This window comes from Thamnophis sirtalis, unplaced genomic scaffold (assembly GCF_051295495.1).
Source record: "Thamnophis sirtalis isolate CommonGarterSnake01/CBP01778 unplaced genomic scaffold, rThaSir2_p1.2 scaffold_11, whole genome shotgun sequence".
In the NCBI taxonomy this organism is placed as follows: domain Eukaryota; kingdom Metazoa; phylum Chordata; class Lepidosauria; order Squamata; family Natricidae; genus Thamnophis; species Thamnophis sirtalis.
The window spans coordinates 41,204,792-41,219,911 of record NW_028261391.1 but is presented as its reverse complement, the minus strand read 5'-3'; the positions used below and the strand labels follow the sequence as shown (position 1 = coordinate 41,219,911).

Sequence of the window (15,120 nt, the reverse complement as noted above, 5' to 3'; positions counted from 1 at the left end):
CTTACAGCAATGTGAGAAGATCTGACATATATATTCTTGAGTATATCGAGACCTACTAAGCAGCGCCATGAGGTGGGGAATAACTGTAGCATCCTAGAAAGTCAGAAAAGTTAAACAAAACATTTAAATACAAAAAAAAAATCACAGATAAAATTACTTTGTGGACTTGGCACAACATTTTATTCTATATTGCATTCAGAAGGAAGCAGTTTGAGAACTTCAAAGTTGTCTATTAATTTACACACAATATAAACAAAATTTATCTACAAAGACTGTAGAATTCTGACAATTTAAGAACATGATCTAGCTAGCATTACAGAATACCTTGAGTACTGATATTTTCCATTTCTTTTAGAATGGTTTTCATATACGTTCTGCATTGCTTAGAAATATATGGAAATAGAAATTGCAAGACCAGTTAAAATTTAGATGTGAACAAAAAAAAGGAGGGGACTCTATTATTTCTTAAAATTAAAATATGTATTTGATAATATTATTAATACTTGTCTGGACAACTTCTATTATAAAATGTTACCTCATCAATATACATAATGCATTATGAATGACATTTCTGCTCTAAGGAGCTTAATCTTAATTTTCATTGCTTATCTATCATGGTGGCTTTTCAGAAAACAATAAAGAATGTAACCTTAATACAAAATAACAAAACTAGATTCTTTTCAGAATCTATTCAAGTTACATATTCAGTAACTCAGAAAGCCAAGCACAACCCACCAATGACTATAATAATTAAAAGATGAGCAAACTGTTCCATGCATGAACACTTCAGCATAGGAAACAGAGTTTCAGGTCCATACATGGAAGGAAACAGGGATCCTTTGGTCCAAGAAAATTGGAGGAGGGGAGAAGGGAGAATAGTCAAATGTACTGGGGCAGAGGAAAGAAAAATTGAAGGTCCAGGGGAGATCAGGAGATGAGTAGCCAGTAAGCGATAGGCTGCTCGGAACATTGGTAACAGCTGAGAGTGGGAAGGTATTGGTAGATGGAATTTCTTAAGAAATACAAGAATAATAGTATATACTTGGGAGTACAAAATAAGCAATATAAACTGCTAAATATTTAAGGCACTGGGAATATTTCGTAGCATAAGATTGCAAGACCGTCTTGAAAGCCTAACGTGGGGCACTTTCCTACACTGGCCCAGCTAATCAAGCTAATGAAAACGATCACTTTATACTGTAAGGACAATGACAGTCTCCTGTGAAGTAATAAAATGTAAAATAATTCTAATGTTACTTTTTTAACATGTAGATTATTCTATTTCACTATTAAAACCATTAGTCATAACTCAAATCAATATAATGAATATTATTTACATATTTTTCAAATGGGGAATACATAAAGGTGTGTTTGCTTCTCACACAACAGATGATAATAGCAGCATGTGATTCTCAGAAAAAAATATAACTATAAGATTAATTTCCCTTTATATATTGAAATGCAATATGCAAATGCATACCGTAAGCATACTTTAAATTCCAATTATTTTCTGAAACAATTCTCACACCAACATAGTTTGCCATATGAGTCATAATGAGTTTTTAGCTTGGATAAATAGCAATAGTTCTAATTTCAAAGATTCTAAATTCTCCCAGAAACCCACATGAAATAAAACTTTATGCAGACACAAAAGATCAGTTATAGCCTGTAACTTACTGAATACAATAATTCTTCAGGAGTGACAGGGCTGGTGAAAATAGTACGAAGACACCTGAGGCAAGCTTCAATGAATTTAAGATCTGGTGACAGCAACCCTGTAAATACAAGTTTAGATTCTTTTTTAGTTCTCACAAACTGTGTCCTCAAAAAACTTTAAAAAAAATGAAATAATGAAAAACCAGATACCTTGCAACAAGACTGGTATGATATGGCAGTCCAATAGAGATTTAACATTATTTTCTGTACCCATTGCAAGGCTTCCTAGAACCACTGCACATTCCGTTTTCAGCTCAGTGCTGGAGTTTTCTTGCTGAAGCAAGTAGAGCAACCTACATGTAGAAATACAACTGTTTAAGTAAGATCACATAAAATAATTCAAATAAAGAATCCTCCTATATAAACAAAAGCAGATTATAAAAATGCTAATGGATGATGTTTACACAAAACCCTAGCTGGATTCCATTAGATAGATAAAAAAATGTGAACATTATATCGAAAACCAATGTTGAAAAAATGGAATTACAATGGAAAGTTAATTAGCTTGTGTCCAGTTTAAATTAGCAGTACCAGGTCAGAGTGAAGAGCTATTTTGGAAGAAATGGGCAATACATATATTTAAAACATAGGTAGCAAAAAAATATCAAAGAAGATGGCAAGAAGCAAAAGGAAATACGGAAAGAGATGTGATTTATTTTGAAAAGAACTTTATTAGTACAAACCTAGAACAATTAAAAGAATTGTTAAAATAATTGAATATAAAAGTTAACTATAACAGAATAAAAAAGTCAAAGATAGTGAAGGTATCCTGCAAAAAGCTTAATTATGGTCTGTTTAAAATGTCTATTAGAAATAAATGGAAATATGATCTATTTATCATCACAAATGACACTGAAAATACCAAAAAAATTGCTGAAATATTTAAAAAATAAAACTACAGGAAGAAGGCATGTTCCAATTGCAGGAGAATCTTTACACAGAATCAAGATTTTATGCATAATATTAAGTCAAATGGGTGGTTTCACATATACCAAAAAGCCATAAACAAATAACATTTTTCCTAATCAAATCCCTGACACAATTAAAAATAATTATCATGGAAGCAACCAGGTAAAAACATTTTGCCAACTAGTAACATTACATAACTTTACAATAATTCTAAATATATCAAATAATAGGAAAGCATCTATGATAAATCACTGCACTTTCAGCATGTTGTGTTATACTCAAAAGTGAAGAACTAGTTACCTTATCTCCATGTTAATAAAAAGTAAGTAATTAAAAGTAATTTAAAAATAAGCATGTCCAGCTCTAAGAATTTCACATACATCAAAAACATTTTTAATGCAATAAAGCAAATCTCCTAACATTATTTTTAAAAAAAATATATTTATTGCTTTAGCTTTTAGGATAAATTTGGCTTATACAAAAGGAGGTTATAGTAGAGGAAAATGCATTCATTAAATGAACGCATTATATAAGATAAAAGAGCTGGACGTGTTTATTTTAAACGTAATGTTTAATCCCTAAGGGGGCAATTTTGAACATGAAGTAACCAACTGTGGAAAGCTATGTTAGCAACACAAATGAGGCAATATCAGCTTCAACTCATTTGTGGGCTGAACTCCCACACACAAACTCTAATGGAAGTCTGTAAAATACATTCCTGAGCATCAGTTTTCATGAATAAAGAAAAAATCCTTGAGCATAGACCAGCTCTATTTTATAAGGTTTTTTACTGAAATAATTCTTTATTTATTTTGTCTCTCTCAATTGTTTGCCTGCACACTATGCCGCAGAAATAATGAGCAGAGTTTTCTTTTTTTAGTTTTATCATGGTTTGTTCAAGTTATTATGCAGCTTGTGAACCTACCTGATTTTTTTACATGCATTCAGAACAGTATTCCATGCTTTTTTATTTTGCAAGCTCTCTACAGATATCTATTCACTTATCTGACTGATTGGAACCACAAAGTAATGCATTTTTAAGTGCTATAACGGGTAGTTTTCTACTTACCCGTGTTTATTTAACAACAGTTTGAAGTTATGACAGTCTTGAAAAAAATGCTTTATGACTTTTACTCACATTTATGACCACTGCATCACACTTCCATAGTCACATGATTGCAATTAAGGTGCAATCAGGTAAATCAGGTTTAGACTGGTTGCAGCACCCAGTGCTTACGTGATCACAATTTGCTTGCAGCCCTTATGTCGGCAGGGGCACTACAATCCCCCCACCCACTTATGTCCCCTAGATCTATGCCCTTTGGTGTCTCAATACCATGGCAGCTGTTGGCAGCAATAGGAGACTTGGGGCTGAGGTAGGGGCCCAGGAACTCTAGCAGTGTCATCCACTTGCCACAGCCCCAAGGTCTGTAATTCAGGCCCAGAGTCATCGCCATTGCCACTGAGAAATGCTATTCAAGCTGCACACTATTGGCCATTGCTACTTTATACTATTCTCAAGCCATAAATCCCATTCCTTCCCCAAGCTATACATCCCATTCTTACAATCCTTTGGAAAGGCTCTGGTTTGCCCCAGGTCTCGCAAGAAGGAGCATACTATCTGGAGAAGGAATGGTGCGCACAATTTGGAGAATGAAGTCTTTTGAAGGGCCATGAAAATGGGGCTGCTGCTACTCTCCAAACAGCACTCCCATTTTCATGAGACCTGGAGAAGACCAGAAGCTTTTTGAAAGATCATTAGATGGGGGCACATGGCTTGGGGAAGGAATGGGATGTGCAGTGTGAGCCTACAGGGAGGCCTGGGAAGGATGGCATTAATGAGTGCATGAGTGTGCATGCAGAGAGAAAGCAGCCATGGAGCGTATGCAAATGTAGGAAAGCCCAGGGAAGGAGGGCACTGGTTTATGCATGCATAGATTACATGAATATGTGTGAATGCAGGGAGATCCAAAGAAGAAGGGTGCTGGTGGGAGCATGTAGCTGTGTGAGGTGGGAAACAAGGATGCTATGAATGTGTTATCAGTGAAGGGGTGAAGGCACAGCATGTACACAGCATGGGAGTGAAGGCACAGTGTGTACAAGTAAAGGAAGTTCCACTGAGGTATAATGAAATATGTGAAGAGGAGATGGTGATTAGGAAATCGAACAAGAGTAGCAACAGCCCCAGTGGCTTAACAACTAGAGAAAGAAATTTAGGAAGAACCCACCCAAATGGATCAAACAGTTAAAAGTGACAATAGGAAGTTTATGCCTTCAGACTTTCAAGATTCTGCTGTAGCCTCACAATAAAGTTGAATTCGTTCATTTAGTGCTGTTTCCTGTTAGTTTATCTGTGAAGGCTGATAGGAGATGGGGGAGACATACCCAAGAGCCTGACTTACAACCTTCCATGCCAGTTTCGCACAAGCAGTCAATGGGAAGCCAGTGTCAGACCTGGCTCACAAAAGGTGTAAAACAATCTAACCAATTTAAAGTTAGATCTTTAATTGTTAGATTGTTAGAAAGTTAAGTTCTTTACCTGCATATACTGTATGGACAGAATCTTGCCAGACTAGAGTTATGCTAGCCTAGCCTAATAGATATACCCTGGGAGATTCTGACTTATCATAAATTTCTTCCTCCTCCAGTGATCTAGCTCTAGACTGTGCTGTCTCATGTCGCCTCCTCCTTGGAATGCGCTCCCTCCTTGCTGGAAACTGCTGTGATACTGTAATCTATCACAGCCAGAAGAAAAGGTCAACAGGAATCACATGACTGCAGAATATTACAATCAGTTGAGATGGTTGGTAAACTCCCAAATTTTGTCACGTGATTACAGGGCGGCTACAACAGCCAGATTGTTAAGGACTGATCAAAAGACCTTTCATTCAGTGCCTTTGAATGGTTGCTGAAAGAATTATTATAATTCAAAGACTACCATTATCTTATGAAAAGGCTGAGAACTGTTCCTTCTAAATAACTGAGTCTTAGATTTTTTAATTCTATGGATTGTTTAATTATATAATAACCAAACTTTTCTATCTAAAGATAGAAAAAAATTAACTATTATAGTATTTATTGTATTCATTTTTCCTTTCTCTATTTTCAAGATTCTAAGCTATCTAAATACTAGAATGTCAATAATCTGTATATTATACAATCAATATTGTACTGGAATAAAAAATACTTTAATGATAGAGTTAAAAATTTAGAATAGAGATGCTACCTCTCTCTTTGAAATCTTATGATAAGCAAACAAACAAATAAATATGATATTTGCTTATCAATAGGCTTTACACCAGAGGTTAATTCAATGCATATCAGTTTATTCACATCACTGTTACAAGATTAAAAGCTTTGAAACTGAACTACTATTTCCCAAAGGACAATTACAGAAAACATTGAATCCATCTCTCCCAGCATTTTCTGGAACTAGTTGAGTGGTAGAAACGTATATAATATTTTTTAAATGAATGTGCTCTTTTTTCCCCATAAAAAGCCTTTTTTTCTCTCTTATGTTTTTGTTTTGCCTGAACCTGGTTTGAATTTTTTTCTGACTACATCAATGACACAAGGACCCATGAGCACCTTCGCTACTGAAGGAAGAAACTTCCTAATCTTGTTGAGCTCCTTTTCTGTTCTACTTCACAAATATGCTCATGTATTCTTTGTTTTGCTTTGTTTTTTGTTTTCTCCTTGGTTCAACAGAAGCAACACAGAGTAAGGGCAAGTCAGTTAAGCACATATAACAAGAATAGGAATAGTTTGTGTACATCCTTAGTAGATACTTTAACTGCTGTAGGAACTTGTTTTACCCCAATGAGATGAACTGTATACTAGCTACGGATAGACTTCAAAAATATAACATCATTTACTCAGAACTCTATAACTGGGAACAAAGTATAAAACAATAAGGAGATAGCACAGCACTGAATTATACAAGTAATCCTCAACTTACGGACTGTCACTTGATCATTTGCTATTACGGAAGACCCAAAGTACTTCTGACACTTGGTGGGGAACATTTTGGGCACTCAGCAACATGGCCACATTTATGACCATTTGCAGAGTCTCACGATTACACAATACCATTGTATGAGTTTTGTTGAAAACCAGCAGTTGCTTCCAGTTTTCAGCAAATCCACGTCCATAGCAAACTACTGGCTTACTTAATGACCAATCATTAATGACAATTATCAATCAAATAATCTAGGACATAGCAATAGCAATAGCAGTAGACTTATATACCGCTTCATAGGCCTTTCAGGCCTCTCTAAGCGGTTTACAGAGAGTCAGCATATTGCCCCCAACAATCTGGGTCCTCATTTTACCCACCTCGGAAGGATGGAAGGCTGAGTCAACCCTGAGCCGGTGAGATTTGAACCGCTGACCTGCTGATCTAGCAGTAGCCTGCAGTGCTGCTCTTAACCACTGCGCCACCTTGGCTCTTAATCCTTGACATTTAATCCTTATACTGTCTCTTTCCTCATGTTTTTGATATCCCATAAATAAAATATTTGTGATTGTGTAACTAGTTTTTCACTACATCTAAACTAGAAAACAGTAACTTTTTGGATGATGCAGGCTCCATTACTAACTTGACAACTACATGTATCAAACTCAACAGCCAAACATTGGGGATAACCTGTATATACCATTATAAATCTAAATTAGGCTAAAATATTAAGGATTCTTATAAGCAAACTTTAGAATGATAACTGTTTTACTGTTGCTAAGAAACATCGACAGATAGCCTGCAAATCACTCAGAAATCTATCATTCCTCATCCCTGCTTTACTCCATAAAAGTTTATGTCATAATAAATATACTCAATTCGTTCTATGAATATAAAGGACTGTTAAGGGTGAGTTATAGAATTATTTTTATTATTATATAATTAAAAATCATCTAAGATAATGCTATTATAATACATATATTGTATATTATTTGTATCTACACTGGTAACATATTTAGCATCTTATACTGTATACTTGTTAATTTAAAAGATATATAGCTATACCGACTAGATTTAGAAAGATCCTTAGTTTTTTTCATTTTTGGTTTTCAGAAATTATTATCAATAGTACATATAATAATACGTATTACATTGTCTATGCACAACACTCCCACAGTCAAAGTATACAATCATGTGTTTCCAATGCTTAAAGCAAGAAAATACCTATAGAGCCCAATGCATGCTGCAAATGCTCAGTGTTTAAGAAGTACTAACAGGTTTGGGAAAGAGGACAGATCATATGGGAGGAAGAACGGAATGTTAACAGTTCTATAGGAGAAACAGAATAGGCAATAGTGTCATATTACTATTTTTCATCTTATCAGTCATATAATCTAGGATGCTTAATTCTTGTGCTATCTTTTATCTTATGTTTTTGGTATCTCATAAATAACAAATTCTTGATTAAATAACAATGGTTTTTCATTACATCTAAATTAGAAAATAACTTTCTGGAGTGGAAAAACTAAACCCGTGCTTTCAGGTAGGTTGAGTTTAAAACTGATTTCAAATCCTAAATTGTCCTGATTTTAATAAAATGAAGGAGGAGCAATCTGGTGCCTTCCAAATATTCTGGACTTCAATAATCCCTAAAATCTGCCCATGGTGAAAGAACCTTATGAAAGGTGTAATCCAAAACAGGTAGAATGCAAGTAGTGATTGCCTATATCTATAATCAATATCCATTTATCAGTAACTAGGAAACTTCCAACTGTTACATGCCAAATAGGGAGGAAAAAAGGGGCACGAAGGCAAAATACATAGACAGAAATCGTGTGTGTGTGCGTGTGTTCATAATAATTGAAATGGATCATTCTGTTCTCCTGTACCATATAAACTCAGATTCATATTGTGACTCCTGCTTCCATTCAATAAATGTAACATTTGGTTGTTGTATTCTTTCTCAAAATCATGTTCCTTAGCATAATAGAATAAGATAAACATTTCACTTATATTGTTTTCAATTTTAAGAGTTCCATTTTCCATTTTAAAATAAGCAATCAGAACTCATATCAAACTATTGCATAAAAATTCATATTAGAACACAGCACTGCATCAACAACTGACATGCAAGATCTGATATCATTCATTCATTATTTATTATTTCAATTTATATAACTGCTTGTTTCAAATGTATAACCTATTTTTTAAGCTATATAACCAGAAAAAAAAATCATCCAAGAAAATGACAGGAAGATAATTTGGACAAGGATAAGAATCAAAACCAAATATGCTAAACTTTGTGCCAGTAAGTTTATTATCTCGTGTGGTTTATAGACTTCCAAGGGATAAACCCTGAAACTATAAACAAAGTAAAACTCTCTAAGATGAACTAATACAACATTATCTTTTTGGTTCCCGTAGATATGTGTATTTTTCTAAACCCAAGAATAAGTAATCACTGCTGGGGGAGACGGGGTGGTGGGGAGACTATCCTTTAAAAGAAAAAAAAAGAAATAAGCAAATCAGCAATTTCTGCCAATTCTATGCAGCAGAGTTTAATAAATATATTGGCCAGAAAGATACATCAGAGTGTTAAGCTATATTTTCTCAGTTGCTAAAGGATACCTTTGGCAATATTTTCCCCTATACTATAATTTAGGTATTTACCACATGTTCAAACACCTCTGAATGTTAAGAAAAAACAAGCATAACAGGATACACTTAATGAAATAAATATTTCAATTGTCATTCTAATCATAGTTTTTTATGTACATCAAAGTCTTATTTGCATAAAGCACTGTGAGTTGGAGAATCGCCATTACCTACTTACTCTGCAATCACTGGAACAACGAAACACTACTTCTTCCTATTTCCAATTATTTTATACTGAAGTGAAAATAGTCTAATCCTCAGGATGCTTTCTTATTTCATTTAACTATTTAGGTAAGGGTACACTGCATAACAATTTCATAGAATTTCTTTACCAGAGAAATTATAAGTACTGGACAACTAAGGAAGGTGTCAAACCAACTGCAACAGAGATAAATTGAACTACAGATGAGCAATTAATAAAACATTAATTGAATTTGACCAATACTGTTTTATGCCTTTTATTTTTCTAGATTTTTTGAGTATCTGAGAAAGAGGCATAGCTTTTAATGATAATCAGGTATTAACATTTTTGAGACCATTTTGTAAAGCTCTTCGGGGACATGCCCTCACTCACAATTTTATATTGGATAAAAGATGCCAAACTATGCAAAACCTGCAATTATGTTTCTAGCAAAATGAAGGAAAGGATTGTGTACAGTTGAAGGGGAAAAACAAACTTTAGCCATCCTTTTGGGAATTGTACATGCTATAAACCATTATATGAACAGATGTTAGATAGTAAGTGTTTGGTCATGACTTCTGTTTCCTTTAAATACTACTTCTCAGTTCCTGAGTTACAATTTGGGAAGTTTTTAAACAAAATATAATTAGCATGTTAAGTGTTTTGCTCTAGCAACTACTATTGACAAACATCATTTGCGCCTAATAAATGAGGTAAGGCAAATTAACACAACTCTATAGGTTATATTCACAACATAACCTCGCAGCACACTTGAAGAATCTAGCTTCTTGTAATGTGAACATAGTCAAGCTAGCACAGCTCAAGATTCATCTATAGAATTCATTAAGGACATTCCTTACAACACTCTCCATCTTGGTACAAGCCAGGCTGGATCAATGTTAGTTACATAAAAGAAAAGTGGTATTTTCCAGTGGAAAATGCAATTTTCTATGAAAATATTGAGATTCAGATAGCAAGGAAGACTGAAGAAATTTGATAGCATGCAGAATTTCAAATACCGTGCTCCTTTCCCATCCAAATGCAAGGCTCTCTGCCTCCATGGCCATTTCAATTGAAGCCTCCCCAGCAAACAAAGTTGTATGTGTGCTTTAATGCTTAGGGAGAAATATCCAAACTTCTTGAAGTAGATATTCCTAGAAGTAACACCTGCTTTGTGCTCCTCGTCATCTCACAAACCTGCCCTCTCTTCTCCAGTTATAGTGGCTAAATTTTTCTCTTCACCAAATGTGGAGATTTGCTAGAGAGGAGAAAAAGCAGCTAAGCTTTCCATTTTCTCATAACATCAAGCAGAGATTTTCTTCTGCCCTTTATTGTTTTTCTTCAACAATAGGAAGGAAACACATTACTGATGATGTTGGGAAAAGTTGGATATTTCAATTTTGGGTTATTGTAATTGGCAATTGGCTCAGCTTATTGCTTTTGGTACCACCTACAAAAGTAGATCTTTTTCAAAAATTAGATTCACCCTGACTCTTCTGACTTCTTGTAAGGCCTTAAAGACTTGCCACTGGGCTTGGGGATTGGGATGTGTGGTTAAATCTCTACAATGGTTATGTTGATTGTCATTGACAATTCTTGTTATACCTTGGCTACTGACTGTGCTATTGAATACTTTTTTGCTTCATTTTTATATATATATATTTGTATTATGTTTTTATATAGTTTTAACTACTGTGCCTGCCCAGGAGTACGTATTTGAGATAGGTGCTATACAAATTGAAACAATGAATGAATGAATGAATGAATACCAGATTAAGAGTTATATGTGAACACGGAACAAGGTATTGGAGGAGACATGAAGAATATTGCAGGTGGATTTCAGCATAAATGACAGGACCCTTTCTTCTTCTTTTTTCAATTATTAAATATAGGGATTAGGGAAGGATATAGGATAAAGTGAAGCATGTTGTCAGGGATTTTAGGGATTGTTTTTGTTCTCCGGTAGAATGGGCTATGGTAGCTTCTTGGCACTTGGGAAGTGATATTGTTTTTTCTATTTATGCTATTATACTATTGTTTTAAATCTTGTTAACTGTTTTGTAGGTTTGTAAGACATGTATGAGTGGCATATAAGCCTGCTAAAATATATACAGTAAGTGCATTCCATTCAAGTCTATGCAGAAGTCTATGAGTTTGATTGTTTTACTCAAACCATTACCAAGGATTGTTTTACTCTTTAGTAAAAATGCATAGAGTTGCAGTTATATAGCATAAGAGCTTTAGTATTTTATAAATGTCAAGGATAGCTAAATTTTGAGGACATTTTTATCTACAACTGATTCTTCATCATCATCATTCATAATATAAATAAATTTTAAAAGTTGATTTATTTATTTATTTATGTGATCTCAATATCTTTCTCATGACAGTATAATACAAGTTTACTTTAGTAAATAATAATAAAGCACCTTTTGGGAAAAATAATCATTAACTTCTTCCTATATTGTTTATCAAAAGGACTAAGTTGCCCATTAATGAAGTTTTACTAAGATACTTGATAACTTTATCAGCAACATAATCTTGGGTATATACAAGTTACATTTCTATATACCTACTGTCTTGAGTCAAAAACAATTCCTTGTACTATACTATTGTAACAAACTGTTGCTCAGCTTGAACTCCAGCATTATTGCTTTTATTTTTATTTTCAAGTATAAGGGGAGATTCGATATTCTAGTTTTGCCTCTATATGCAATTTCATTTTCAGTAACTAAAACCATTTTTGTCCATTGTTATCTTCATGCTAAATTAACTTGACATATACATATACTACTGGTGACTGTACTGATTTTTTACATTACATGCGTTTATATCCTGTTTTGAGTTGGAATGAATCAAAGTATGTAGTATATAGTCTGCCTTAATTTTACTTTCACTAACCTAAAGTCATTCAATGAGTTCTATCATCTAACAGAAAAAAGAACCTGAATCTCTCCAGATCAAGAAACTGAAGGACTCTAGAATTTGTATATTAAGAATAAGAATTAATTTTACCATTTCTCAGTGCAGATTAATATTTTATTTGCTTAATATCATTGAATTAGTAGGCATATGCCTCCTGTTTGCTTGAAATCTTTTGCTTTTATAATTCTAATTCCCATCTATTTTTTAAATGCTTGGAAGTATTACTACATTTGTATCACACTAAATAGTTATACTAATTTGGCTCAAAGGAGGCTTTATTTATTTAGATTTATCCTTCACCTTTCTAATCAATCAAGAATCAAGGGGGCCCTGGCCTGAAGACACTGCACAAATGTAATGGTCATCATATCTAGGAATTACTAAGTGAAAGAATAAAGCATTCAGGTACACAGCCATATCATTACTCTGCTTATAAAAATGTTAAAATCTGACACATCAGATTTTAAACAAATGCAAAGTAGACCATTTTAAAAAAGTTTTCAGAGTTTATGATGTAGTTGATGTAAGTTTAAGGTCAACCCTATTTAAGGTAAACCCTATTTTAAGGCTCAAATAATTATATTATTTCTTCTCCAAAATCAGAATAAAATTGCATTTCTGTGCCATGAACAAAGAAAGTACTGGATAGCTGCATCTGGTCTGTAGATTATCTGGACAATAAGGTAACCTAAATCTCAAAATAGTGCTGTTTTGCCTAGAGGTTAAAGAGCACATTATGAGTAAACCAGGTCTATTATATACTTTAGTCATAACTATTAATGCTGACATTTTAATTCTGCTGACAAAGCAAAAGCAAAAAACATATTGGTACAAATCGAGGGGAAAAACCCACATTGTACAGGTGGTATTCAAGTTGGACAGCAATTGGGATCAGAATTTCCATTGTCAAGAAATGTGGCCATAAAACATTACATCATGCTTAGTGATGGCAATCCCAACAACCCCAGGACCACACAAGTCTTTAAGCGACAACCTCATGAGACATAAAAATGAGAAGAGATTTGAGTGCTAGGCAAGTAAGCCAGCAAATAAATGCTCTGTATGAGAACTGAGGGGGGAAGCTGCTGCAGTTCCATGGGCAGGTGCCACAAAGGAGTGCAGGTAGCTGGGTTGGTACTATGAAGTATAGGTGGCTCTGGGGGTGTTTTGAGTGGGCAAAAGAGCAGTGGGACAACTTGTGAACCTCCTGTCTACTTCCCATTGACTTTGTTTGTGGGAAGATGACTGGGAAGATATAAAAGCTGGTCATGTAACTGCAGGGAAACTGACTACAGGAACTTCCAGAACCTTTCTTAAGTCCCTTTAGTTTAGTGCCATTATAACAGTGAATGGTCACTAAATTAGTGGTCAAAATAAAAGGCTACCTGTGATGGAAATAGTCAATAGCCTTATGTTAGTAGTTTATAGTGAGATACAGTGTCATCTAGTGGCTAAAGCACCAGAGTAGAAACCAGAGAAATGTGAGTTCTAGTTCCACCTTACATATGAAATCCAGCTGGATAACTTTAGGCTGGGGGTTGACTTTAGGAGGGGGGTTAAGTTCTACTGGTTGATTTTGGAGTGCTTTACAGTAGATCAACAATTAATTCAGAAGCCCATTGTTTTATCAAAAGGAACTAAAGGCTTCTTCCATCAAAAAAATTAAAGTAAAAAACAACTATAGGATGAAAGCATTATAAAAATGGAATTGGAAGTGCTTTTACTTATGGAGATGCAAGATTTAAATGAAATAAACAAAAGAATGGTGTTGAATAACAGGAGTCTTGTTAACGATTACAAGATTATTGATTTTCAGACAACTTTATGGCAAAAGGTCCTAGGAATATGTAAAAAATGATATAGATCCACAAATTTACATGAAACAACTTGATACTTTATTTTTACTATGAGAAACTTGGTAACAGGATGTTAGACACTAAACAAATTGTAGAAATTTGCTATAGATGATTAGTAATTAGGTGACCTGGAAGTTAACCTCACAATTTAAAAAGGAAGAGTAAATTGCTTCTTTTTTTAATTTAAAAGTGTTTTCCTCCAAAATTCTTATATGAAATCTTCATGCAAGTAAGATAGGGAAGAAACAGGTTTAGGTATTTTATTTTAGAAGTTTTATTAACCAGTGACTTTTGAACTATTTTCATAGCTTTGAAACAGACATTCTTTCCAATTTTTTCAGCACAGATGTATCCATATAAACAATCGATTTACTAATCTCAGCTATATAAAAAATATAGAGTATAAGCGACAGTCAAGAAATTAAGTGTCCTTAATGGCTTAATGAGACTGTGAATCAGTGAAAATGAGAGTAGCAGAGGACATACCTTGGAACTGCTCCCAAAACAATCAAGTTGGCTTTTTGTTTGTTGTTTCCAATTACAGCATTTTTCATATCTCTGTAAATCCAGAAAGAGAAAAACCCTAGTAAATTATGCTGAGATACTACTAGCTCAGTTTTGCAGAATGTAGCACCATTTATGTGCTACATCTAAGTACTGAACAGGAAAAAATAACATCCCCATTATTAATATAAATATGTGACATTTCTCTAATACCAGCTATTCAAACCACAGAAGTGTGAACTTGATCATTTATTATAAAGCCATCTGGCATATAGATCAGATAGCAGTATCAAAGTGTTAAATTAGGATAGAGTTAGAAGTAAAAATTTAAAAATAAAACATAAAAATCCCAATATGGTCACTATTCCTACTTTACAGTGGCTGCATTTGAGTATGAGGCTAAAAAGAAAGGCTAAAAA

The 15,120-nt window shown here is 34.0% G+C and overlaps 1 protein-coding gene across 3 annotated transcripts in view; it reads right to left on the bottom strand.

Moving 5' to 3' along the window:
- Positions 1–15,120, bottom strand: part of ARMC8 (armadillo repeat containing 8) — a 54,640-nt gene that overhangs the window by 26,376 nt on the left and 13,144 nt on the right. For 2 of the 3 annotated variants that reach the window (XM_087725610.1, XM_087725612.1), the window contains exons 3-6: positions 14,684–14,755; positions 1,867–2,009; positions 1,678–1,775; positions 1–93 (exon numbers count right to left, since the gene is read on the bottom strand). In XM_087725610.1, the coding sequence (XP_087581736.1) occupies positions 1–93; positions 1,678–1,775; positions 1,867–2,009; positions 14,684–14,755 (406 nt within the window). The remainder of the gene's footprint in view (positions 94–1,677; positions 1,776–1,866; positions 2,010–14,683; positions 14,756–15,120) is intronic. The other variant, XM_087725611.1, reaches the window with a different exon arrangement.